This window comes from Phaenicophaeus curvirostris, chromosome 7 (genome assembly GCF_032191515.1).
Source record: "Phaenicophaeus curvirostris isolate KB17595 chromosome 7, BPBGC_Pcur_1.0, whole genome shotgun sequence".
NCBI classification, from domain to species: domain Eukaryota; kingdom Metazoa; phylum Chordata; class Aves; order Cuculiformes; family Cuculidae; genus Phaenicophaeus; species Phaenicophaeus curvirostris.
Window position 1 is genome coordinate 20,511,805 of NC_091398.1, and position 26,045 is coordinate 20,537,849.

The 26,045-nt window shown below is 36.3% G+C and overlaps 1 protein-coding gene across 1 annotated transcript in view; it reads left to right on the top strand.

Annotated features, from left to right (window-relative positions):
- TLK1 (tousled like kinase 1) overlaps positions 1-26,045 on the top strand; it is a 71,427-nt gene that overhangs the window by 16,454 nt on the left and 28,928 nt on the right. Inside the window, exons 2-9 of the mRNA XM_069861136.1 lie at positions 7,638-7,756; positions 11,578-11,649; positions 17,174-17,249; positions 19,804-19,850; positions 20,220-20,306; positions 22,644-22,733; positions 23,556-23,648; positions 24,887-24,997. Of these exons, the coding sequence (XP_069717237.1) occupies positions 7,638-7,756; positions 11,578-11,649; positions 17,174-17,249; positions 19,804-19,850; positions 20,220-20,306; positions 22,644-22,733; positions 23,556-23,648; positions 24,887-24,997 (695 nt within the window). The remainder of the gene's footprint in view (positions 1-7,637; positions 7,757-11,577; positions 11,650-17,173; positions 17,250-19,803; positions 19,851-20,219; positions 20,307-22,643; positions 22,734-23,555; positions 23,649-24,886; positions 24,998-26,045) is intronic.

Sequence of the window (26,045 nt, forward strand, 5' to 3'; positions counted from 1 at the left end):
CTTTATTCAACAGACTCAGGAAGGACCTTGTGGTTCTATTGCTCATAGCAGTATTTACTGTGCTAACACTTCCAGTACAGTTTGGGAAATAGATAGGTAGACACCATGTTGAATGTTCTATGCTGTATCTTATCTTCTCTTTGTTAATTAGTCTATACTAGCTGACTCCTGTCATTAATTTGGGAAAAAAAAAACATAAAAAACCCCTGCAAAAATAATAGCATAGTAATTTCTGTGGCAAAGTGGGAAGAACTTGATCTGTGAAGAATTCCTTCAGGAAAATTTAGCATAAAGAAGAGTCTAGCTAAAATTCTAAGGATTCACATGGCAAACTAAATGTTTACTCATTTTCTGAATAATAAACAGGATTGGACTGTGATACAACATGCTGTTGTTTCAGTGACTATTGCAAAACAGGTTCAGTAGCTTTCAGCCCCATCAGCACCATTAACTGTTAGACGTCAGTCTTGAAAGGTGCCATAGACACACACGTTCTCATTTTTCACGTCTGGGATGTAATTTTTAAAGGTGCTCAGTCAGTTGGATTTTTTCTTTTCAAGTCTTTCTATTGCCTATGTTAGTGCTCTTGTTAGGTACTGTGCTGCACCTCAGATTGTGTTTACATCTGTGCAATAGGTTTGTTCTCTGTGGTATAGAAGTAACCCGCGATTACTTATATGCGATATGTAGGGAGAATGCTGTTACAGATAAATAAGAGCACTTTGTTGCTTTTGGGATGCCCATGCGTTGCTCTTAGCCTCAGGCAATTCAGTTGTACTTCCAAGGGGTAGAATTTGTAGAGGGGCTCATCACAAACAAGATATCACTGGCTTGTCTTGGACATAGTTGCATGCCTAGTTCAGCCCTAGTTACAACAGAATAGACCCTGGGGATGCTATTGTCCTCTCTGTTGTATGAATCACTCCCTGAGCTCTGAATGAGCCGTTTGAAGTTGCTGTCCTTGTAGCATATACCCACATGCATGAGTATGTGTTGTTGGTTTGTGGCTAAATAAAGGGATTGGTAGGCAACCTTTAAATTAATCTCTGCCTGTGCTGCCTACTGCCTTCTGATGAGATGCATAATGGCCAAGAGATCCTTAGAATGGGACACCTAGCTGAAAGGTGGGGAGAATTAAACTTTCTTAAACTGTTACCTGCAAATATCTCCTAGCTGATCTGGAGTTGGCCCAAGTTGTTTATTTGCAAGTCTTTCTTCAAGGCTTTAGCAGAGGTTCCCTCAGGAACATATTTCTCTGTATTCACTTCTGCTTTCCAGGTTGTTGGCCAGACAATTGAAATCCTAAACCTGGCAGCACAGAGATTAAGCATACACATCATTACAATTTTTTTAGCAAAGTTGATTTCTGTTGTAGAAAGATTTGCAGAAAATTACTTATCCTTACTTAAACAGCAGCCACAGTTTTCTTTGTTTCAGATGAAATTTCTGGACTGTTGAACTACTGGGAAAAATGTGATAAACAACATTCAAACAGCGTTTTATAAAAGGGAGATATGTTGATTTTTAAAAATGTTCAAAAAAGACTTCCAGAAAGAGATAGATTGCATCTCGGGGAGAAAAGGGACACAGGGAATATTTTCCTGTTCTTTCAGCACCAGAAGAATTAATGTTGAATGGTAGAGTCCATGTAAACCAACAACCTATCCAAAATGCACTTCCTTGCCAACTCTTCAGTAGTGTTTGGAGTCTCCTTAGCAGGGGATTGTACAAGATGATCTCTAGAGGTGCTTTCCAACACCTGCCATGGTGTGATTCTTTAATTCTGTTTGGTTTTCTTTCTCTGCATCAGGAAAACCTTGTTTTCTATACATTGCATTTTAACAAGATTGCATCCAACAATCATACAACTGTAATCAGCAGACACAAATTTTATAACGCTTGTCAAAAACTGCTGTCATCTGATGTTTAGAGGGAAGACTTCTTTCCTTATAATTTGTTAGATTTGCTATAATTGTGGGGTTTTAGGCCAAAATTTGCCAGTTATATTATTTCTCTCCTACAGGTTTTGTGTAGAATAAAGACTGATCTGTCTGCCTGCTCATCATCCAGCTTTTTCCCCTCATTCCTTTCACCCCTAGCCTCCCGTAAGCAGTAGTCATTTCACTTGCCTGCCCTCTGCCCATTCGTTTGGACAAAATCTTTCACAGTTTAAGAGGATCAGTTTGCAGAAAGAAAACTCTCTTTAGAAAAAGCATTTTCAGTTCCTCTAGGCACCTTAGCAGTGGTTGGGGGAGTGTGTTTGTTAGGAAACAGAAGTGCGTGAATGGAGAAGGTAATTTCAGTGAGAAATACTATTTTGATGCTTCTTTTTCTGTGTTGTGTGCTTTAGTATTACTGGATCAGGTGCTGAGAAATGTTGCATTTTCACTGTTTAATTAAAAAGACTATAAATTAAATGGATGCTGTTCTTTCCTGACTCTGGGCTTAGAAATCTCTCTCCGTCATTAAGAATCTCTTATCGCTCTTTTCAAACAGCTGGTTTCACTTTAACATCAAGATGTGTTTTTCCCCTTTTCCATTGTATCCACTGCTGCTGTTTGACTTGTTGACTGCAGCTACAGTGCAGGTTTGCCATTTGAATGTAATACGCTGAACTTTTTTGTGTTACCTGTTGTTTGGATGCTATAGTAGCTGCATAGTCCTCTGCAAAATACGTTCATTCTCCTCACTGGAAAGCTCAGTGATTTTAAGCATTTCTAGATTTCCAGGTTAAACTTTTTCATGGGTGATCTGTAGCTATTTGTTGTTATTTTGTTGAGTATTTTGGAAGAGCTGAGACCATGGTAAACTGTGTCCTCCATTGGTTATGTAGCCACTGTTAGGATGTAAGTATAGTCGGGGGATTATTTTGTTTGTTTTACTTTAAATCTCAGAGGTTGTATCTTACTGCCTGCCCTACTGGCTGCTGATTTAGGTTGAGCGGGACCTTCTTGACTTCTGAGCCTGCAGAATGACTGTGGCCTCAGGACTGTGATTCATGTTGGATGGTGATGTGCTTCAAAGCCTTCTGCTAAGGGCAAGCTCTGTGTTTTTGCTGTTGTCTTAGAATTTAACTCTTTTCAAATCACTGCTGCTTGGCTTGATGCCATCATACCAGCATCTCAACTTGTTTTCTTAACACATTAGTAGTTTTCAAGGCTGTTTTGTAATTGTTTTCTGTGGTGCTGTGAAAGAAAGAGAAGGTATTGGCTTAGCAACACAGGGCAGCTTTGTGGTGTTTTGGGGATTCATTTCTCAATCACAGTACAAATGGAACTATTAGATTTCAAATGGAACAGGTATTTTTTTCCAGTTTAAATATCAAGAAATTTGCTTTCACTCATACAGTTTGTCTTACTGCATTTTTGTTTGCCACGCTTTTTCACTTGATTAGACTTGTATTTTAGAGCTCTGTATGTTCATTTACTGAGAAACTTGTTGCTTTATTCCCTGTTAGCCTTATGTGAGGTACTGAAGCATACATACAGTATAAACTGTAATAACTAGCAAGTTTTAATAGGCAGAGACCTTCATCAACATGATGATGACTTGCTAGTGTGTACTTAAGTACGAAATAATTTGTTAGCGAATAGTTAATTTTCTTGGAGGCAGAAATATTATCTTCATTACCTTATTTTCCTGGAGAATGATGAAGTCCTTTCTGGTTGGCTCTGCGGTAAGGGAAGTCCAGAGTTTCACAAAGATCAGAGATAGAAGAATGAAGTTGAGTGCATGGTTTGTTTGGTTTAAGTTTGTTTGGCTTTTTTTTTTTTTTTTCCCCAAATGAGACGAGAGTAGCTTACTTAGAAGGAAATACATGTGGCTGCAGAGACAAGGTGCATCTTCATGTTGGTGAAAGAACAAAAGAAAAATAGTTGTGTGGGCTGTTTTTTTAGGAGGCTGCTTCAGGATTTAAAAATCTGTATTTTTAGTAATTTTCTGAGTCTGTTTTACATTTGATATTTTAAAGCTTTCCTTTTATCTGCTGGTACACGTGTATTCTAGAATGACAAGAGCTGTCATACTCAATTGTTATGAAGTTAAATCATTAGAACATCAACGTAATGGGATAAATGCATATTTATACCATATATAAAATATGGTATAATTGATTGTACCAAATTCCATGAAAAAGCTTATAAAACGTTCCTCAGAATTTATAACTTTGACTTTTGACATAGCCCATTGCTTAAAAAATTCTCAGGAGCGTGGAGGTCTTCTCAAAAGAGTTCTTAGAAAAAGCATTGTTTTCCAGGACAAGAAAACTGTGTATTTTGTATTAGTTTTTAGAAGAGAGGCTGTGTATGTTTCCTGAAAGATAAATTGATATGGAAGATGCCACCACTCCCACAGAATACAAGAGCTAGGCAGTGTTGGTAACTTTTTAAAAAAAATTACTAGAAGAAGCATTCCAAAATCTGTAGTGGTTACAAGAAATAAGTAAGTTTTGAGGGCTCTTCTGTGAGTTTTGGGTCATCTTCCAGGTGTTCTCTGTGGAGAATTGCAGTAGGTGATAGCGATGCCAGTCTTCCATTTAGTGCTGTTGTAAGCAAGGACTCGTGTCAAGTGACTGTCCTTTCAGTTAGTGAGTCTGCTTTCAGGGGCAGGAATGAAGTCAGTTCAAGTAAGCAATCTGTGTATATTTTCAAAACTGTAAGTTGTGTCAGTCTTGTGGGCAGCAAGGTCTTCTGTGAACAGGAGAACTTATAAAGTCTAATGTTTCAAAAAACTGTATTTTTTTTTTTTCCTTTCATGAAGTGCCTTAAATCTCACAGTACCTTTAAAAGTAGATAACTTGTGGTGAGAGCTGAAGGATTATACAGAATTGTGTATTCTTGAAAAAACGGCTGTGAGTGAATGGTGTATTTTAAATTACAGCCTGAATGAGGAAGGCAGTGTAATAGAGCTTCGTAAGATTTGCTCTGTGTTGAAAGAAGGTTTCAGTCCAGCTTTTCTGTCTTGTTCTTCAGATCACAAAGATGGCAGATCGTGTGTTGCTTTTTGGTTCTGGATATGTGACCACAATAACCAAAACTTAATCAAGACACCAAATATACCAATAAAAAACACTCCAGCAGAAGTAATTATGAGAATACTGTGTGTTCACTAGTGTGTGTAGGCTCTAAAATCTGTACAGGAAAAAATGAAGTATTGTATTTCACCTATGCTGTGGACTCCCCCTCCACCTGCTAAATTACCATTCTGAATGGTGAGATAACCCAGGGTGTTGATCCATCTAGTGCTTTAGTATCTGGGTGCAGTACATGACACCCACAGTAGCAATTTTACCCTGCAACACTTTGAATGAGCCGTAGCTATCCACGTTGCTTATTTATTGCTTTTCTATATTTCATAAAATAAACAATGTAGGGTATGGTAGTATCTGTTTCTGTAATACATGCATGGTTTGTAATCGCTAGAATTATGTCAGTAATTCTAAGTAAGCTCTGAACTTTTGTGGGCAGTGACTACCAAGTAGGCTAGTAAATAAAAATATTGCTAGTCCTGCTCATGAAATGGGTTACTTTGGTAAGGTAAAGTTGGTTATTTCAGAGTAATGTGCACTTTTACTGTTACGAAGCAAAGCAATAATCTTTTAAACTTACCCAATGAATCCGGTTTGATTTGTTTCTTACACTTTTTCAGAGCAATACTTTTCCATTAAGACACAGATCACATACATATGTGGAAAGGTATGCTGCACACATCTGCCTTTTTTTAAAGAAGAATAAAAATAAGAAGCCTTATTGCACAAATGTACAGTTTGTTTTTGAAACTCCTTGAAGCAGTGCACAAGCTCATTTTAGGAAGCAAGAGTTTTAAAAGGGTTCCTGACTGCACTGCGCAAACACATAGTAAAACAGTCTTTACCCCAGAGAGCTTACGATATAAAATATGTAGAAATTAGAGAAGTTTTTACTAGGCAAATTCAGAAGCAGCATTACAACTGCTGATAATAAGACAGCTGCAGTTTCAAACTGCATGATTCCCCTGTGTTGCTGGAAAAGAAGACCTCAAGCTCCATATGCGGCTGCATCTGGGTAAACTCCCTTACCTCCAGAAACAAAACATGGTGTCCTCAACCTGCCATGTGCAATTTGATTTTTAGAAGAAGGCTTTGCCAACAACACTCTTCCCAAATGTCTCCTTCCAGGTGATTTTTCTCTTGGTGTGGTTTTCTTCCATCAGAGGGGGTATGGCTGCTGGGTTCTGTGGTAAAGGTGCACTGGCACCATACTTGCCATCAGCCGCCTTCTCACAGGAACAGGGGCGGCTTGAATTAGCCACATAGCAGAGCCAGTGCTTTCTCTGCCAGGAGGGTTAGCTGTATGGCCAGGAGGGGCCAAAACGCCTGCTACAGAAAGGTCTGTCTAGTTCTTGAACGCTCAAGATTTGTGAGATACCAGAGTTGTATAAGAAAGTGGCTCATGTCATATTAGTGGTGATGAAAGCTACACCAGTGCCTTGATTGTCAAGGATACTTAGCTGACGGGCCGAAGTTCATAGAAACACTTAAACATTGCAAACTGTAGTTTTCTTTAAGAGGGAATTCCCAAAGTTTTTTTCATAGCACTGTTTGAATACACATAGTTATTACTTGCAGTCCATTCTGAACTGCTGTGGTCTTGTGGGACTGAAAAGTGCAAACTTGTTCAGTTGTGTCTTAGTTGAAAAAAATAGGGTTGTATCACTTTATATGGTACTTGAGGGATATGCTATTAAGATAGTACATAAAGACTTTGGCATTAAATATTTTAAATAAGCAACTGAAATGTTTCCACTTGAAGATAAACTGAATGTTCAAGTAGTTGAAAAGATAAAAACAAAGAATGCAGTTTGTGTAAATATGGAAAACGATTTGTCTGGATCATCTTTCAGACTCATTAAACAGCCTTAAGTGATTTAAATATAAATTAGAAAGCAGCACATCGTGTTGCAGCCTACTCATGTAGGCTGAGCTCATCAGAAACTCCTTTTGTTCCTCCATTTCGTTCCACCTTACTTTCTCTGCCAGTACCAGCAGTGCCGCTTTCCCCTGTTCAGCAGGGCTCTGTCAGGGCACCACCTGTGCAAGGGTCTCTGTTACTCTTGGCTCCTTTCCTGTTGCTGATCCTGCTCCTTGCTTCTCTGCTCTTCGAACCTCCATATAACTCTGCATTCCCTTACATGTGTTGGACTGTGGTCTATCTTCTGATTATCCGTTTTTTCTGATGATTCTTACTTGTTTGTTGGACATTGATATGTTGATAGCTTAAACAAATAATATGGAAAATAACGGGAATGCAGAATTGAGAGATTTTATGCTGGAAAGTATTTTGCTCCTGTCAGTTAGTCTTTAACCTATAAATAATTGCCTGTTTGGCGTATCGCAGGCTGCAGACTCCACCTCTCTTACATGCCTCTAACAGGTTCTAGTTTTCACCAAAATTAACATGGCTATTCTGATACACAGACCTTTATCCAAAATTTCTGGAATTCATTGAGTGCGTTCATTATTAGGTAACAGGTGGTGAAGCATTGTCAAGTTGAGAGTATAAATCCTTTTTGGCATAGTTCAGTAGATATGTTTGGCTTCTTTGTAAAATATTCTACTGCAAATATTGGGGAATATAATGAATTTATTTATCTTTTTTTAGGAGCAATGGATGAGCTTCATAGCCTGGACCCAAGAAGACAAGAGTTGTTAGAGGCAAGATTTACAGGAGTAGTAAGTGGCAGCACTGGGAGTACTGGAAGTTGCAGTGTTGGAGCTAAAGTAAGTTCTAAGAGCAGCCATCCAGATCTATTGTATTTGAAATATTATACTGATTTCTCTCACACTGTCTTGCTTGTATATTGCCCACATGATTTACTTCCTAAAGTACTGGGTTGGAAGAGGCTCTTTGGAAAATCTTCGTTAGTCTGGTATATTATTTGAGGTAGGCTTGTTTATCCTGAACCTATCTATGGCATGGACTTCAAATTGTTTTTAAAAACACTGCAGGGTGGGCTTATACAGGCTCTTTTGCGGTCTTCCTCTGGTGCATATGTGATCAGAGATGGAAGATTTTTTCAGTATTTAAGTGGAGTTGTCCCTTCTGCAGATGGTCAGCTACTTAGAGTTCAGCTTGAAATAGACACAGGGAGTCTGGTGTGACCTCTACTTTTAAGATTAGACTTGTTTGAAGATAAACATATCTAGGTTAACGAAGCCAAATTCTTTCAACTTTTCTAGACGTTTATGTTGATTTTTACCTACTTTCATTGCAGAATTTCTGCAGTTTGCCCATTAGTATCTAAACCAGGATACACCACTTACGGAAAAACCTTATGACCATCAAATAGCAGAGCTTAATTACCTTTCATATGTCATGTATTACCCTTCAGTTGATACATCTACAAATAAATTTGCCTTTATTACAAATTCTGTTCAAGTTGCGAGCTTCAGCTTCCAAGATTGATTTCTGCAATACTATTGCCTAGCCAGAAGTACTCCTTTTTGTATTTGAATGTTCTTCACCATATGTAATACTTAATAAACAGATGCTAAAAAGGTATAATACTATTTTTTTAGAGACATTTCCCCCATGACCAAAGTACTTCTGAATTCTGTTTCTAAAGTGTTTGCAATGTCCTCATGTTTTCGTTACACAAGCTCAGTATTTTTCACTTCCTATTCCACATTTTAATTATTCATCTAGATTACGGAACAGAGTACTACCTGATTGTGGATGTTAATGAAATTTCTGGAGGTGTGTGCTGTAATGATGACTACTAACAAGCTACAAATAAATGAGAACAATGCAGGGTGATCCTGCATCGTATCTTGATTTTTTTTTTAGAGTGACATGAAGGTAACTCTCACAAAGCTGTAAAATAAGTGACATGTCACTTCTGTTACCAACATTTTAACCAAGAAGAGAGTTAAATGGTCAGGGAAAGGAATCAGGTTGGATTAACACAGTGTGGTTGATGCACTCTTGTTTTTGTATTTATTTGACTTCTAATTATGATTGTAAAAATGTATACTTGTCAGATAGAGACAAACAGTAATTCTGGCCAATCTTTCTTTGGTTTTTTTTCCTTGGGTTCTCTTGTACTACTTACTCCCCTAATTTATTAGCTCACATAATTGCTCTGGTAGTTGCTTATAATTCAGGTTACTGTTTGTCCTTTTTCATGACTGGATCTGTACCTTTAACTTCATTTGACTTTTAGTGTGTTTACAAAATCTTCTATTAGTTTTTGGTACAGCTGTGTTGGTTCCTTGCCTTATTGCCAGCCTTTCCTTCTCAGAATTGGTGTACTGCTATGTGTGCAATACATTTTCTTTAAATGTAATTATCAGATTTCTTGGTGTTCTTTTTATTTTAATCCCCTGTGAGTTACTGTGAGTTCCATAAATCTGTGCAGGTCTTTTTTTTGTTGTCTATTGTTAGTTGATACCACTTTTAGCTGAATTACATTTCACTTTCAGCTTCTCAGTTTGTTCATCCAAATTAGCCAGTAAAAAAAAAAAAAAAAAAAAAAGAAATTTAAAACAGCTAATTTCCTTTTTCGCCCTACTGTGTAAAACAGATTTCTTGTCTGTAGTACATTCCAAGGTCTGTTTGAACAGATAATTTTCTGTCATCCAGTTGTTTCCAAATAGATAGGTGGATAAAGTGACTTTATCAATACCACCAAATGCTTTGGAAACTGCAGAAGATACTAACGGTGTCTTCCGATTGATGTGGAGCCTCATGTAAGACACTGTCCTTCTTACCTTTGACCAGAAATATTCCACAAATGATCTTCAGTATGCAGTGCAATAACTTTTCTTTTTCGTGCTTACTTTTTGTTTGGTTTTGGGAGGCAGGAAAGTAGACGGGAACACCAGTATCTTGTGATTTTCACCCAGTATCAGTGAAATGGCAATTATATAATTTTTGTTTGCATTTAATTATGTATATATTATACATATTCTATATATTTTATATAATTATATAATTTTTGTTTGTATTTCTTTTATTTCTGAGCAGTGTATCCAAGCACATAACATGAAGTGCAGCAACTGATCTGGGTTGTATATGGAATATGCTTTTTTTTTTTCTTTTTAATACAGTGTTGATCAGGGATGTCAAAGCAGCCTTATCTGATTTTTATTGAGAAAACTGATAACACTTTTTTGATCTAATGTGCAGAGGTAACGGGGAAAATGTAATGTATAAAAGTGATGTCCAAGTGTATGTTTTCACTTTGAAGGCAAAAATGAGAAAACTTCCTCTTCATGTACATTCCCAAATCCACACATACCAAGTTCTCATTTGGCTAACCTAGCAAGAGAATACAGAGGTTGCAGCTGCACTTACTGGTTATTTTTTTTGAAACATTCCAAGTCATTATTCTTCTAGTAATGAAATTGAGATAAACTCTTATTTATTGGCACTACTGTTCTGAGAGCCTACCCTTATTTACTGTTCTGCTGAAGAGTTTTGGAATTATTGGGGGGGTGGGAAAAGCTCATCATCTTCAACCTTTTTCGTTAAGCAAGGGTGGAAATACAGGAATAGGTTACTGAGATTGTTGTCTTAGCTGACTCTGATGACTGGATACTGAGACATCACAAGGAAGAGCTACATGTAGGCATTTCTATACTGGAGACTTCCTAGGGTAGGAACACATGGGAATTTTGTGGTTTTAGTTAATATTTCTCCAGAAATTTTAATTCGGAGATGATCTAATTATTTAGAAGATGCCACAGATTGGTATTGTCCTGCAAACTGATACAGTGCTGGAATTTAATGCTTTGAAGCAAGCTGAGTGTTTGCCTTGGAACTAGTTGTTATTTCACTTCAAAGTATTTGTTCTGCCTTCCCATGTGGGAGAGAATAATCCAGGAGTATTTTTTTTTTTTTTAATAAAAAGAAGCTCAACTGATGTTGGCATTTTTTGTTATGTGAACATGGAAAAGACCGTTTCAATAAAACGTCCTTGTTGCCATTCTGCATTCAAAAGATCTCCTAATAAATCAGCCTTAAAAAATCTCTGAGTAAAAATTGTAACTTGGGAGTATTTCACAGTTTTTTTTCTCCATAGTCTACATTTGATACTTTAGGAGAAATGGTTTAAGAACATAGAATAATATTTTCAATAGGTTGTAATTTTCTGTCATTGAATGGATTAAAAAAAAAATCTCTGCAGTAACCTAATGTCTGTCTTGAAAATTAAACCCCTTTTTCTTTGAAAAATAAAGAGTTTTAGTTGTCTCCAGCACTTTAAGCAATAGTGACTTTATTAGCTTATTCTGTGGAACCACTTGGTAGGGTTTTTCATTGGATGTTTTGCTGTTCCTAAATAAGGCTGAAACATTTTTTTAATGTTGTAGAGTTTTTCTTGGTTTAAAAGCTATCAAAATACAGAATTCTCTGTGCCTTGTCAAAACATCCACCTGTCAAACTTCTTGTCTCCCTTGCAAGTCACAACTGCTGTATAGTTAATCAACTTCTTGCAAGCATGAAATTTTATTACTATTACTTGTTATAATTGAGTGATAATAGTCTTTTAGCTATTTTATAAATCTGTATATAATATTTAGTATTTTATTTCTCTTTATAGGCCTCAACAAATAACGAAAGTTCAAATCACAGTTTTGGAAGCTTGGGATCTTTAAGTGATAAAGAATCAGAGGTAAGTATACAGGACAAATTCATTATTAACTCAAAATTTTACTGCTGACAAATCATGATTTTATAGTCTACTTTGATACCTTTTTTATATAGAAGCTTTTAAAGTAAAATGCAAAATACACATCTAGATAAGAAAAAGCCTATATTACTGATAGATACCATCTCTTGGAGGAGGAAACAGGACTTCATAAAAGTTTCTTTGTACTTTTGATCATGAAACTAGCCGCTTCTGCTTCTTCATTATCTATGTAATTGTGCTGTGGGGATACTTACAGCTTTTGAAGCTGAAAATGCTTAAAATGTGCTGTCTTTTGTTTAATAAGTAATAAGGTTTTCGTCAGCATAGATAAACTTTGACTAGTCTTTGGCTGCATCTTTGGAAATACCCTATAAACTAGTTTGCTGTGTTTTCTTTAAAAATCTGGATTTACTCCACGGTCAGACAGTACCGATTACCTGCATTTGTAAAAGCTGCAGTAGTCACTGTGTATTTTCTTACCTAGTACCACTTCATAATCAAAAAAAAGATGTATTGGGTTTTAAAGTGCAGTGTGCGGGCTTCCCTGGAGTAGATGATGTTCCTCTTGGTGATCAGCATTGCTATAGTGACACTAATGCAGCTCTTACAGTTCAGCTGTTTTGGGGTCAGTGAGTCCCTCTGACAGTTTTGTTTGTGTACAACACACATATTGATGAGATTATACCCATTGTAAGCAAGAGTGTATTTCTAGCTCAGGCTAGACCTGTGTTTCAGTATGTGTCATGCCAGAGGAGAGCTGTTTGGAATGTGCTTTCAGTGTTATTTTTGCATGTTAAAGCTCTATTTTGAGGTCTCGTTATTCATTCAGTCACTATGAGGCATGATGTGATGTTTGCTTTTTGCTGAGCTGACCAGCAAGTGAATTTAGTTGATTCCGAAGACTGATGACTTATAAGTAATACGTTCTGTATGTGTGATTTCATGACTTCCCTTTGCAATGTTTTTTCCTCATGCGTTTCCCGGCTGCATTTTCCTTTCAATTGTAAATAGACTATTTTCTTAACCAGAAGAGTGTCTGCCTGTTGTTTTTATTCATGGCTTTTCCTAGAAATACTTTGGGCAGTGATGCAGTTCTGATGTAGTGCTGCAATGGAAATATGCTGCAGTAGCCTGAAGGTTATGATGCATTATTGCAATTCCTTGACAGAAAAACGTGTCTCTGAGTAGTCGAGTTATCTCAGAACACTGACTATACATGTAATAACTTCTTGGTGTAGAAAAACGTTATGTTACAGTTGTATACATGAGATGCAGAGACAAGGTTTTCCAAAGCTTTTACTTTTGAAAGTTCGACCTATATTTTCAGTCTCTGTGCAGTGTTTTAACCTCAAACCATGCTTCTAGGTAGGGATAACTTATTTAAAAAAAAAATGTATTTTCTAAAACTTGGATTCTATAATGAAATAGAAAGAGACTTCTTTTTAGGAAAGTCCCTGCATGGACCTCCAGTCCTCCAGTGCACAATGTTCCAGGTTTCTTCTCTTTTCTGAAAGATGAGTCCTAATGACATTGAAAAATGAAATATGACTTTTTGACCCATTTTCAGAAGTTGTCAGTTGTGTTCACTTAAATGAGATTATAATTGTAATAGCAAATATTTTAATAAGTTTTTAGAGTTTTGTTCTTAAAATAACATCTGGTTACTCATGTGCTGTAATTCTATAAAAAGTACACTTTAGTCCTTAATATTGCAAACAGGTCGTAGGATTTTTAATGTGTGTTGTGTCTTTTTTTAATAGTGTGACAATGAAGATTTTTGTAATAATGGGGAATTTGTCTTGTAGATGGTAGTAGAGAAATACAAGGACTTTCTCGTACAGGAAGGAGCGCCATCATTTGATGTTGAGAGAGTACTGTTGTATTACAGGAGGTTTCGGGTGGAAAAAAGCAGAAATGTGAATCTCAATCATTGAAATTGCTTTCTAGCAAGGCTGTCAGTTTCTGATCAGATTGTGATGATAGATTCATGTCATCATTCTGTGCTTTCATCACTAAGTGGCACATTGAAAGTAAGCAAGCCTTTCACATTTAGTTTTCAGATCAAGGCAGGCTTCCACACATCCCCCTTTTTGGTTTTCTGGTGTGATTTTTTTTTTTGTTTTTATGTTTTGCACATGGGATTGCAGAAAACAGAACTATTGGAACTTGAGTCTTTTTTATTTTTTCCATCTGATGGATACATGAAGAGGGGCGCTTATGTCAATAATAGTTTTAATTGAGATATTCCACAGAGGTGAAAGTGGATCTGCAGGGTAACTTGAAGCTAGTCTCTATTCTGGATTCAGTTGAGCACAATAAAAGTTAGTTGGATGTTTGATCTGAATATCCAGACCAGTATTCGGTTTCTTTTTCAATGTGTACATTATTTTATTAAATACTTTGTTGTTGTGGCACATAGGTCTTAATTTGAGTGCATATTAGCTACTTGTAGTTAAGATAAATTCTGAATTGGCTACCTCATGTTGTGAACGAGTGCTTTTGGTAGTCTTCCAATATTTTGGCCTTCCCCACCATTCCTTATTAAAGTAGATTACTCCTCCTTGTTCTGGTTACAAATGCATTCTTTTATTTACAACTAGTATTTTTTGTTCTTTGTAGATAATGACTTATTTAAAGGAGCACAGCTTAGTCTGCACCTTCATTTGTCCAGTTTGGTTAGTTATTTAAATGTTCTGCCCTGCTTGCTTTTAGCCGTTCAGTTGATGTGGTTCCAAATAATACAGAACCCTCATTATTAATGTAATTTCAGAAGTAACTAAAGGTTTGATCTAAGTGGAATTTATAATGTGTTGTGGAGGAGAACAGGACTGCTGTGTGTGTTTGCTGTTGTCATAAAGCTTTGGGGGGGGTTAGATTTAGAAGAAAGTAATTGTGGAAAACTATCAACTCGTTCATTATGCACATGACAAATACTAACAACTGGAAAAAAACCCTGTAACTGTTGAGCATACTGGAGAGGTAAGTATTGAGAGGCAACCCCCCCACCCCCACCTTTTATTACTTGTGATTTTAAATTTTTTTCCTCCACAATGCTACCTCCCTGAGTAATGCTGTTACCAGTTCTACGATAATGGTAGAAAATATTTAACTATACAGATGAAAATACTTACCTGGGTATCTTTATTAGGGAGATTAAATAGTTGAGAATTGTACATGGAAATGTTTGTTTTATAAAAGAGGATGTCAAAAGCTAAGATTTGAAACTATAACTGTGAAGAGAAAACTCGGGGGAAGAAGCACGTTAAAATTGAGGGGTAAACTAGGATCAAGACCGTGCTGTATGAGGCTTTGCTAATCTACCATGCTCCAGGTAACTTGAGCATAGCTTTACCATCTAACTTTGGATAACTTCAAAACTATTTTATCTTGCTTATGAAATATAATCTTGGCTATATGTAAATCCTTCTAAAGCAACTAGAGCAGCTTCATTCTTGTTTAAAAAGAGGATACTCCTCAGCCCCATTAGTCTTCAGTTTCTTGTAATTTGTATGATTCCATTCATTAGAAAGGATTTTAGAGAACATTTTCAAGTGATTGATGTGCGCTGTGCATGACCATGTGAATTTTGTACTTGGAGAAGGTGAACATGACCTTGTTGGGTAACCTCATTAATTACCTCATTAGTGTGCTAATACTTTTTAGTTTGGAAGGTTAAATTAAACACTGAAAGAAATCAGAAGAGATTAAGGAAATAGACATTTATGAATTATTTGAGTTTTGGTTTTAAAAGTATGAACCTCTTTAAATGTCTGGTTTTTAAATACAAGGCAACAGTCACTGTAGTTAGAAACTAATTTTAATTTTAACCATTTAGTCATTAATTAGCTTTTAAACAATGTTGGGGGTTTTTTTGCTTGATATGGTAGGTAAAACTGACCATGTTTGAATGGTAACTGCGAAAATGGAAAATAGGAATAACATTAAAATGCTTGGTTAAATAGTTTCAATTTAGTTTAGTGGAAAGATAGCTTAGTGTTACCTATTTACCTGGTAGTAATTGCAAATTATTAAAGTAGTATTTCTAAGCTATGCTTCCTGCTTTTACAATATTACAGTCTTGAGAACTTCTTTTCCAGAAGTCTGTGTTGTACAGTTTGCTAATGTGTGACAGCACTGTAAGAGATTCAGATTTTACTTGGAAGACTTTATTTAATATAAAATGTATGTAATTCAAACTTCATTTGTAGTCTGATAATACAATGCAATAATATAATGCAATTGTAAAACTTTCAAAGCTGTTGTTATGAAGCTACCCACTGAGCTAACGCTTCTAAAAAATACATGGTATAGATAAGGAAGACCTTTCTTGTTCTGACTGTTCTTTTCTAAACTGATAATTTTCTACAGATCATAGGTAACTGAAAGTGTTTCTTCACCAAAGTAGGTTATTTGTATTAAATTTTTATTTGAAGTTATCCACGTGAAGGTTTTGGAACTGAAACATACTTTAAATGCTTTCAGTGATGGGTTGAAATTTGAATTTTGATATGAATTGCTGTGTTGAGAGAGTACAGTGAAATGATAAAATAAAATTTAAAAAATCATAAAAAAGGAAGCATCTTATCACTGATCTCAAATTTAGTCTGATATATTTGGGATCATTGATTTCCTGATTGTAAAACAGCGTTCATGTAATGGCTTCTATGCTTCCTCCAACTTATGAGGCTCCTTGGAGCCTGAATACATACACAGCTGCAGTAGCTTTTCCTTGAAACAAAGCAGCTTGTAGAGTTTAACTCACACTGGGGAGATGTAACTGGTTTGAATCCTCAGATCAAGGGAGAGCAAATACAATTTAGAGATGCTTCTGATCACAGCCGTTTCTTGTTATCCATGTAGTATGTGCTGATTGTAGTTTCTAGGCAACTAAATATATTATTTCTGAAATAAATTATTAACGTGGATTTGTGTTTTTTCACTTACCATTGATGTTTTTATTTGACTTCCTTGAGCTACATTTATATACTTACATATACATGATGTACATACATGTGTAATATTTAAATATATATATTATCTGATGTATCTGCAAATGTGTAACATCATTGGCTTTCTATTGAAGCACTAGAACTTTGTGTAGAAAAAACTCCATCAACAATGAGCTTCTTTCACTAAGTATTAAGCTTTAAAACACCCACAACTATAATATGAAGATCTTGGTAAAATGTAGGCATCAGTGAAAAACTAAATTGGGTGTTCATAAATTACAGCATGGATATACATCTGTAGTTGCTTAACAATTAATATGCAGAATTGCCTTTTGGGATATTACTTAAGAATTAATTCTCAATTTATTAAATATCTTTTCTAGCTTGTATTTATCTGATTGACTAAGGACCATATTTTCTACTTTAACTATGATCCCAAGTTACATCCCTGCAAATTCATGTTTATGAATGAAGATTTAAATTTATTCCACAATAATATAGCAATAACATCAACAAATAGAGCTACTGTTGGATTGTGTTCTTTTTGTTGTTCATAGACTCCAGAGAAGAAACAGTCAGAACCTTCCAGAGGAAGAAAAAGAAAAGCAGACACTCAGAGTGAAAGCAGCCAAGGTAAACTGAAATGTAAATTAATTAGATTGTTATTGCATGTATTTAATCAAATTATAATGTAAAAAGTTTTGACAGTTTGCCGTAAAAAAAAAAATGGTTTTCTTCCTGGCATAATGCTGGTGTTGGGTTTTGAATGATAAATTGTGTATAAACACCCCTCCCCTATTTGTTACTGGAAGGGATGGGCAAGTAAAACCTGAACTGGGCTGGTAATTGCCCATAAGAATCGTGCGTTACTGCCTGTGTGACTTGCAGCTATGGTACAACTGTGTATACTTTTTAAAAATTGTAGCGGCTTTTATTATCCAAAATACCTTTGTGGTTTGTATTTCTTTTTAGTAGGTAGGAGTGAAACCAGTTACAAATATATTATTGGATTGCTTGTTTTTCAGGTATATTTAAAAATGGAATGTTATTCTTCCTTTTCTGTGGATTGTTGTACAGTGTAGTTGCCTAGAGGGATGGGGAAATCTGGAAGAGACCGATTTCCAGTTTAATGTTTACAAAGCATATTTTTTGTTGTTCCTCTCTTTAATATTAATGTTTGTAAGGTGAATGGTAGAAATTTAACCTCAAGACAAAAATTTGTCAAAAGAGGAGAGGAAATAGTTTTGATAACATCTGTATGAGTTGGATTTTTTTGTTTCTGACTGATCCAGAAAATGTCACTTTCGGTACATGTCAATGGGCTCCATACCTGGAAGTCTTCATGACACAATGTGTTATTAGTAGAAGAATTATGTAGCTTGACTCAAACTAATTTCTTTTTAGATGTTGCTTCATAGAGACCTGCTTTGTTCAAAGAACTTGAATGAAATTTCCTAGTTCCATTGTTTTATTAGTCTATCATTTCTGCTACCAATGAGAGTTGATATTAGAGATGACAGAAATCTTAGGAACTTTTTGTCATAGACAGTATGATTATAATGTCTTATAATTACTATTTTACTGTCAGCAGCAGTGAAACTGAATAGTCTGCACTACAGTATTCTCAAGGAACTGGCCTAGGAAACTGCAGCATTTTGGAGTAGTACAGTACAGTTGAAACACAGCAGATACTGCTATTGCATTAAAAAAAAGAAACAACAGATCCTCCTCTTGTATGTTGCATACCTAGGATTTTGACTTCGTAATGTGCAAAGTAATCCATAAGTGTTGAAGAAATATTGTTTAGAACATGAAGGTAATTGGAAAGTGGGATAAAATCAGCCTAAGTCTATTCATAACTGGCTGTGCCCAAATAATTTGATGTATTTCTTCAGTGCAGAGTTCTGTAACGTGATGTAGAATAGATTTTTCTATGCTGAAAAGGAATGCAGTTCATCTCATTTATCTGGATTAAAGCAAATTTTAATTTGATAGTGTTATATGAGAATTAAGCACGAAGACAGAAATGACTAGCAGAATTACAGGGTAGGTAAAGAACTGTGTAGAACGCAGTAGCGGTGCTACATACTCCTAACATGTGAGCTCTTCTAGGCCTTTGAATTATTTTATCTAAATATTTCTGTTAAGTCTCGACACAAAAAGGGCTTCCCAATTTTTATGTTGCTTTGTGGTGTTTCTTGGTGACACAAAGTTTTGCAGCAGTACCAATATAGAGGCATATTGGACTAGAAAAAAAGTCTTCAGGGCTGGAGCAATAGAAGAGCTTGAAAATGTTTGCCAAAAAATCCAAAATGACGTTTTTGGACTTATTTTTAATGATCTTCTGGCTTATCACAAAATAATTCTTTCTATAAAGGAAAAAAGCTTTGAACAACGGTCCGTTTTCAAGTTGCTTCCTAACAGATAGTCAGACCTGTACAAGAGACAAATATGGCCTTAAGATTTATCAGTCACCTTAGGGCAGAATAGAGGAAAGCATTTATGCCATTGGGTAAGGCATTGATACAGTCTCTGGAATGCCTTGTATGGGTCAGGTCTTCATGTTGAAGAAAGATTAATTCACATTGATGCTTCTGATGCCTCAATAATGATTAAGGTAAAAGAAATTCTAGTATCTCATTGTGCTCTGCTTGCCTCCATAGATAACCCTGTGAGTTAGCTGATTCATAATCAGGTTGGGAGGAATGGGAATGCTTGTTATCCTCTTTGACCACACTGTTGTTGGCATCTAGGGAAATCCTTGGGCTGAATATTTGTTCACATAAACTCACTTTGAGCATATAATGTTAATAAACTCTGTTAATTTGGTATTTTGGAAGGGGGTGGACTTTGAGATAGTGCTTGAAAATAGGAGGGACTTAGAATGAAAGGTATCTGTAGGATGAGAGATGAGTTTCCTGTTATCTACAAGAGGTCTAGGTTTACTGCTACATCTGCACTAATCTGTTTTAGGAATTGAAGTGTGACTTAATTTCTGTTTTCTCAATTTCTTTGTTGTGGCCAGTCCTTTAAATCTCTTCATAGGGAAATCACATATTAGCACATCAAAGAAAACCAGTTAAGAAGTGGTAAGACTTAGCTATTATTACAGTATAGGTAAAAACACAAGACACATCTATAAGTAATTCATTTAACCAACTCTAATGTATTAATGTATTTGTTTCAGGAAAGAATATTGGGGCACGTGGTCACAAGATTAGTGACTATTTTGAGGTAGGGTTTTTGTGTGTTTGTAAATTTGCTTTAGCTTTAAAATGTACTTTTAGCTTTTTTGGATGTTACAAAATTTTTGCTTGTAATGGAGAGGCCTCCTGAGAGGATTTTTTTTTCCTTTATTTAAGTTTGAATATTAAACTTTGAAGTAGAGATGCACTGGTCTCTGGTCTCTTGATGTAGCCTGAGCTAAAACACAAAAGCCGCTTTTTTTCACTGTTTTCTTTAAATGGCCATAGGCTACGCTATTAATAGTAATACAGTCTAATTTCCAGATTCTGTGTTACAGATGAGCAGTATCATTCAGTAGGTGTATAGTGTATTTTGATAAGAAGATTGACTAATTGGAGGGCCATATCTTCTCTACAGTACCAAGGTGGAAACGGCTCTAGTCCAGTGCGAGGCGTACCTCCTGCAATTCGATCTCCTCAGAATTCACATTCCGCTCCTTCTTCTGTAAGTTTATGAACTTCATAACTGCTGGAGATACTTTCATAGTCTGAAATAAGCATAATTGAAAAGAAACTTAATACAGGGGAAGAGTTTTCAAAGGGAGGAATCCTGGGAAGAAGTTAATTATTTCAGCAGAAAAAAAAAATTTAAAAAATCAAGTTAAATATTAAAACTAAAATTTTCTCTTAACTTTGGGACTTTTCTTTACATCATTTTTAAATACAGAATAATTATGTAAAATATTGAATAAATGTTCTAATGACATCTATTATAAGCCTAACATAAAAAAGGGAGATTTTTTCTAACTTATGAGGAAACTGAGTCCCTAAGTCAGGACTTCAAAAGCTCAGTTTTTGATAAATCTTAAGTTTTTAAATAATTGACACCTAATTTGCCTGTATCCTTTTAAAATTCTCTTCGTTGGTCATGCTAAGTGATTTTTTCTTCCTCACATGCATGATTTCAGTGTTTAGCATACCCACATGTGATTCTGAATGGGCAAATGGATTTTGCCAGTTAGAGAAAGGATATTTTTTTTTTTTTTTGTCTGGTGGGAGACCTCAGTTTTTATTCCATGTACTTCAGATTCAGGAATCCTCTTCTTCTTGGTGACAGTATGGAGTGTAATAGAGATTGTGGAATTTGGTTTGAAAATAGTCTCATTCACACAAACTAGTGGGTTTTGGGAACTTTCTTTAATGGGATTTGTGTTCTTATCTACACTACTTCCCCTTTCTGGTTCTCCCATGGGAAGTAGCTACTTCACAAATAATTCTCATTCCTTTTGAGTTGTGAAAGCTTAGAATCAGAAAAATAAGGTTGTGTAAGACTATGATGACCTTATGTCAGTATTGTATTGTCTTAATCCTAGACTTGCTAGGCTGGAAAAGACATTTCATAGAATCATAGAATGACCAGGTTGGACAAGACCCACCAGATCATCAAGTCCAACTATTCCTATCAAACACTAAACCATGCCCCTCAGCGCCTTGTCCACCCGTTTCTTAAACACCTACAGGGAAGGTGACTCAACCACCTACGTGGGCAACCTGTTCCAGTGCCTGGTAACCCTCCCAGTGAAGAAATTCTTCCTAATGTCTATTCTCCCCTGGTGCAAGTTGAGGTCATTCCCTTTCATCCAATCAGTTGTTACTTGGGAGAAGAGACTAGCACTGAACTCTCGACAACCTCCTTTCAGGTAGTTGTAGACAGTGATAAGGTCTTCCCTCAGGCTCCTTTTCTCCAGGCTACACAACTCCAGCCCTTCTCTGAATGACACGCTCCAGGACCTCAACAACTTCCTTGTAGTGGGGTACCCAAAAGTGAATACAGCATTCAAATTGTGGCCTCACCAATGCCAAGTACAGGGGCACAATTGCTTCCCTGGAACTGCTGTCCACGCTGTTTCTGATACAGGCCAAGATGCCATTGGTCTTCTTGGACACCTGGGCACACTGCTGGCTCATGTTCAATTGGCTATCAATCAACACACCCAGGTCCTTCGCCTCCAGGCAGCTTTCCAGCCACACTTTCCCAAGCCTGTAGTGCTTGGGTTGTTGTGTCCCAAGTGCAGGACTCTGCACTTGGCCTTGTTGAGCCTCGTCCTGTTGGCCTCAGCCCATTGATCCAGCCTGTTCAAGTCCCTCTGTAGAGCCTCCCCACCCTCCAGCAGATCGACATTTCCTCCCAGCTTAGTGTCATCCATGAACTTAGTAAGGCTATGTTCAATTCCTTCATCCAGGCCATTGATAAAGATATTGAACAGGACTGGATCCAGCACTGAGCCCTGGGGAACACTTCTTGTGACCAGCCTCCAACTGGATTTAACTCCATTTACCACAACTCTTTGGGCCCGGCCATCCAGCCAGTTTTAACCCAGCAGAGGGTGCGCCTGTCCAGGACAGTGGAAGGCAGTTTCTCAAGTAGAATACTGTGAGAAACAGTGTCAAAGGCTTTGGTAAAGTCCAGGCACACTATATACACAGCCTTTCCCTCATCCATTAAGTGGGTAACCTTGTCATAGAAGGAGATCAGGTTGATTTGGCAGGACCTGCCTTTCATAAACCCATTATTTATTTCATAAATAACCTTACAGTCTGTTTTCCAAAAGGGATTATCTTTGTTTTCTCAGAGAATATATTGCATCCTTTCTAAACTGCAAGTGATATATAACAGCATAGTGATAATTCTCAATGCAGTGCTCCAAGTAGTATGTTCTGTAATAAAGAAACCTTATTTCTCTATTCTGTGTGATTTTTCTGCCAAGACTTGTAAACAAGGCTATGTTCATAATTAAATATTACAGTTGTATCTAAAATCCTTGGTTTTCATCCATTACAGGTTCGACAGAATAGTCCCTCTCCTACTTCATTAGCTTTTGGGGACCACCCTATCACACAACCAAAGCAGTTATCTTTTAAAATTACTCAGGTAAGTATTTCTGAGTACAGCTATTCTGTATCACTTTACATTTATTTCTTTGTCTTTGAACTTCTAAATTCTTCAAGGCTTTCAAAAGCTTTCCATTTTACAAACTGTCAAAGCATTTTTCTGCTAAGTTTAGTGGCTCATAATTTAAATGTCTCTGATTGGTTTTGTATTCTGTGCTTGCTCTGCTTCGTGTTGTACATCATGAGCAGTTAGGTGACCATGTCTTTGGTCGGCTTTTGCTCAAGATTTTACCTGTTGTATGATCTTAGAAGGAGGCTGTTCTTGCAGGCAGTATTTGAAGTGACAGCTGCTGTTGTCATACTGCATTTAAAATATGACATTGAAGAAGTAAAATGAAATGTTAATCAAAATGATCAAGATGTAGTTCTGTCATGACTTTCAGAAGCCAAAAGCAGCTATTTTATCCTCTCTGCCATTTCTGACGTGATCTGTTCCCTTTCACAAGTTAGTCAGAACAAGGCTACTTCACCTGTTGACCCGATATAGATTATTTAAAGGAATTAGCTGACATGTACCTTCTTGACCTGTTTTATATGCTTTTTGGTGAACAATAACTTTTCAGTTAGTGAGGAAACTCTTTAACGCTGTTAGTGGTTTATCCCAGTTGTTCAGTCATCCTCATGAAGAAGCAAGGTGGTTTTTGAATAAGAATCTCCAATGTCTTTTAAAACACATGAAAATAAGATATGCTGATCTTGTTGAAAGTTTTAAAGTAGTTTATTTCTCTGCGTAACAAAAATGAGAAAACTAATGCTATAATTGTTAAAGGAGAGGATAAATATTTAAAAATATTCTTTCTAGACTGATCTCACAATGCTGAAATTAGCTGCACTAGAAAGTAATAAAAATCAAGACTTGGAAAAGAAAGAAGGTCGTATCGATGACTTACTCAGGGTAAGTGTTAACAGATGGGGTAAAGATATTTATTCAGAACAATGGACAGTGAATCTCAGGCAAGTATTTTAAGTGTTTGAATAATTCTTGTTTTTAAAAGCTACCCTACTGTTACCTACGTTAAAAGATGAAACGAGTTTTTAATTTTTGTGAATTTTTTCTGAAAATCTGTGGAGTCTATAAAATGAAACATACAAAGGTTTTTTCTGCCTCTCTGTTGCTGCCCGTTAGTGATTAAGTATGTTTATAGACATACTTAGAGAGCTGATGCTGTTTTGCAGGCAGTTGATTAATCCCTTAAGTTCATAATGTAATTTCATGTAACAGGTGGGTTTTTTGTTGTTCTTACTGTGAATAGTAGTTATCAGTGGGACAACTGGTGGTGGTTTCAGAATGGTGGTGATAGTGGCAGGAATTATTATGAGCAATAAGTAACAACTTTTAATAAGGAACTTGTGCTCTACTGTGTTCTGCTCTTGAGAGTTATTTTCAGAAAGAAAATCTTAAAGCTTTGCCCTTTTGAAAGAAGTGTTGGAGAGGTAATATATTGAAGTATGAAATAGCAAACAAAAAAACCCCCATGTTCATGAGTTTCAGTCTGTTTACTGTTGTTTGTATGTGGACAAGTATATCATAGGCTACAAAATTGTACACATAGGCTGGTTTAGCACATGTCTATGGGACAGACAAACCTAATCTTTTTTCTTTCCTCCAATCATTAGTTCTAAACAATATTGCTGGGGGTTTTTTTTAAGGTAATAAGTTAAATAAAACTTATTAAATAAGTTAATTGAGGTGTGAGGGAACTTGTTAAACTTCCTACTTGGATAAGTTGAACTTTTATCATAGTGAATTCCTTGTTTTCTTTTAAATTAAAAACATTAGAATTTCACATGACTTCAGCAATCAGGTGTAAAGATCTGGAGCTAAATTTAACTTTTGGTTTAATGCTGGAGGACTGGGAAAGTGATTGGTAAAAAGCTCTTATACGTTACTTATATGCTGAATGCTGTGTAATACAGAAGGCAGCTCAGTGTAAAGGAAATAAAAGAGGAAACGAGGCATCCTGCAGATTGGGATCTGTGAAATGAAGTTTTTGCCTCTATATATACACACAGGTGCGCGCGCGTTTTTTTTACTTTTAGTCATGTAAAGGTAGATACCTTGATTTTCTGTGACAGCTCATTAAAATTATAGTGTTTTGATATATCTTTTCTTATTTTGTATGTATTTGTTAGGCTAACTGTGATCTTAGAAGACAAATAGATGAACAACAAAAGCTACTTGAAAAATATAAAGAAAGGTTAAACAAATGTATTTCAATGAGCAAGAAGCTTCTCATTGAAAAGGTAAGTTTACTGCTTTTAAAATCTTTGATAAAAATTGTGAAGGTGCTATAGAACTCCATTATGATTCCTTCTTTTCACTCGTAACTTTTCATGTTAGTCTCTGAGACTGAAACCTCATGTGTGTGATCTCTATCTAGCAGTAAGTGTTTTGTAAGTGTTTTTGTAAGCCTGAATAGGCAAAATAAAATGTTGAGCCTTTTTTAAGGGCAGTTTTCCTATTTTGAGTAATTCAGATCCAGGAAAGCATAAAAGACAAGAATTTAGTATGTGGCAAATTTTCTGGACAAACTTCAAGAATAAGATTATAGTGGATGAAAAATGTTCTGAACATAATCTGTTGTGGAGGGGAGAAGGATAAAATCTCTTTGTGAGACACTTAAGTGGCTGAGATAAAAGACAAGAATACTCTCCCTCATCTTTTAATTAGCCTGATTTTTAAAAGAAATCTAACAAAAAGCAAATAGAATATCAGCTTATTACAAATTACGATACAGAAAAGTTTAAGGTAAACAGCCAGTTCTTTTCCCTAACACTAGCTGCTAGCTGCTGCTGTCAGATGCAACGGTGCAGACTGGTCTGTTAGAGAATTAAGGAGAGTTTCCTCACTAGCATGCCATAAGTAAATGATTGTAGTACTTTTTAAGCTCCAGCATGAGGGAAAGGCAGGGAGAATATGCATCAGTTCTGTTAAGCATGATGCTAGGTGGGCAGCTTCAAACTGCAAATATCACGTTGGCTATTTTCTGCAAAAGGCCACGCAGGCCACCTCTTCAATCTGGAAGTCTGTTTACAGAAATGTCTTTAATTCTGTCCACATCTCACTTTTTTCTGTGTGTGTAATTTTGGGCCAGAGGCGTTTCTTAAGAAGCAGATGTTTGTAAGAGTTAAAGAAGTTTCTCTCTGTCAGCAGTGTTCACAGTGCTCTTTCTTCTTGTGCTGAAGCAGCCTAGGCAAACTTAGTCATTTACCACATCCCAAGGATGCTTGTGGTAGTAGTGGCTGGTTCCAAGAAGGGCATCTGTGTTGCTGCAAGTGAGTAGCTGATTGC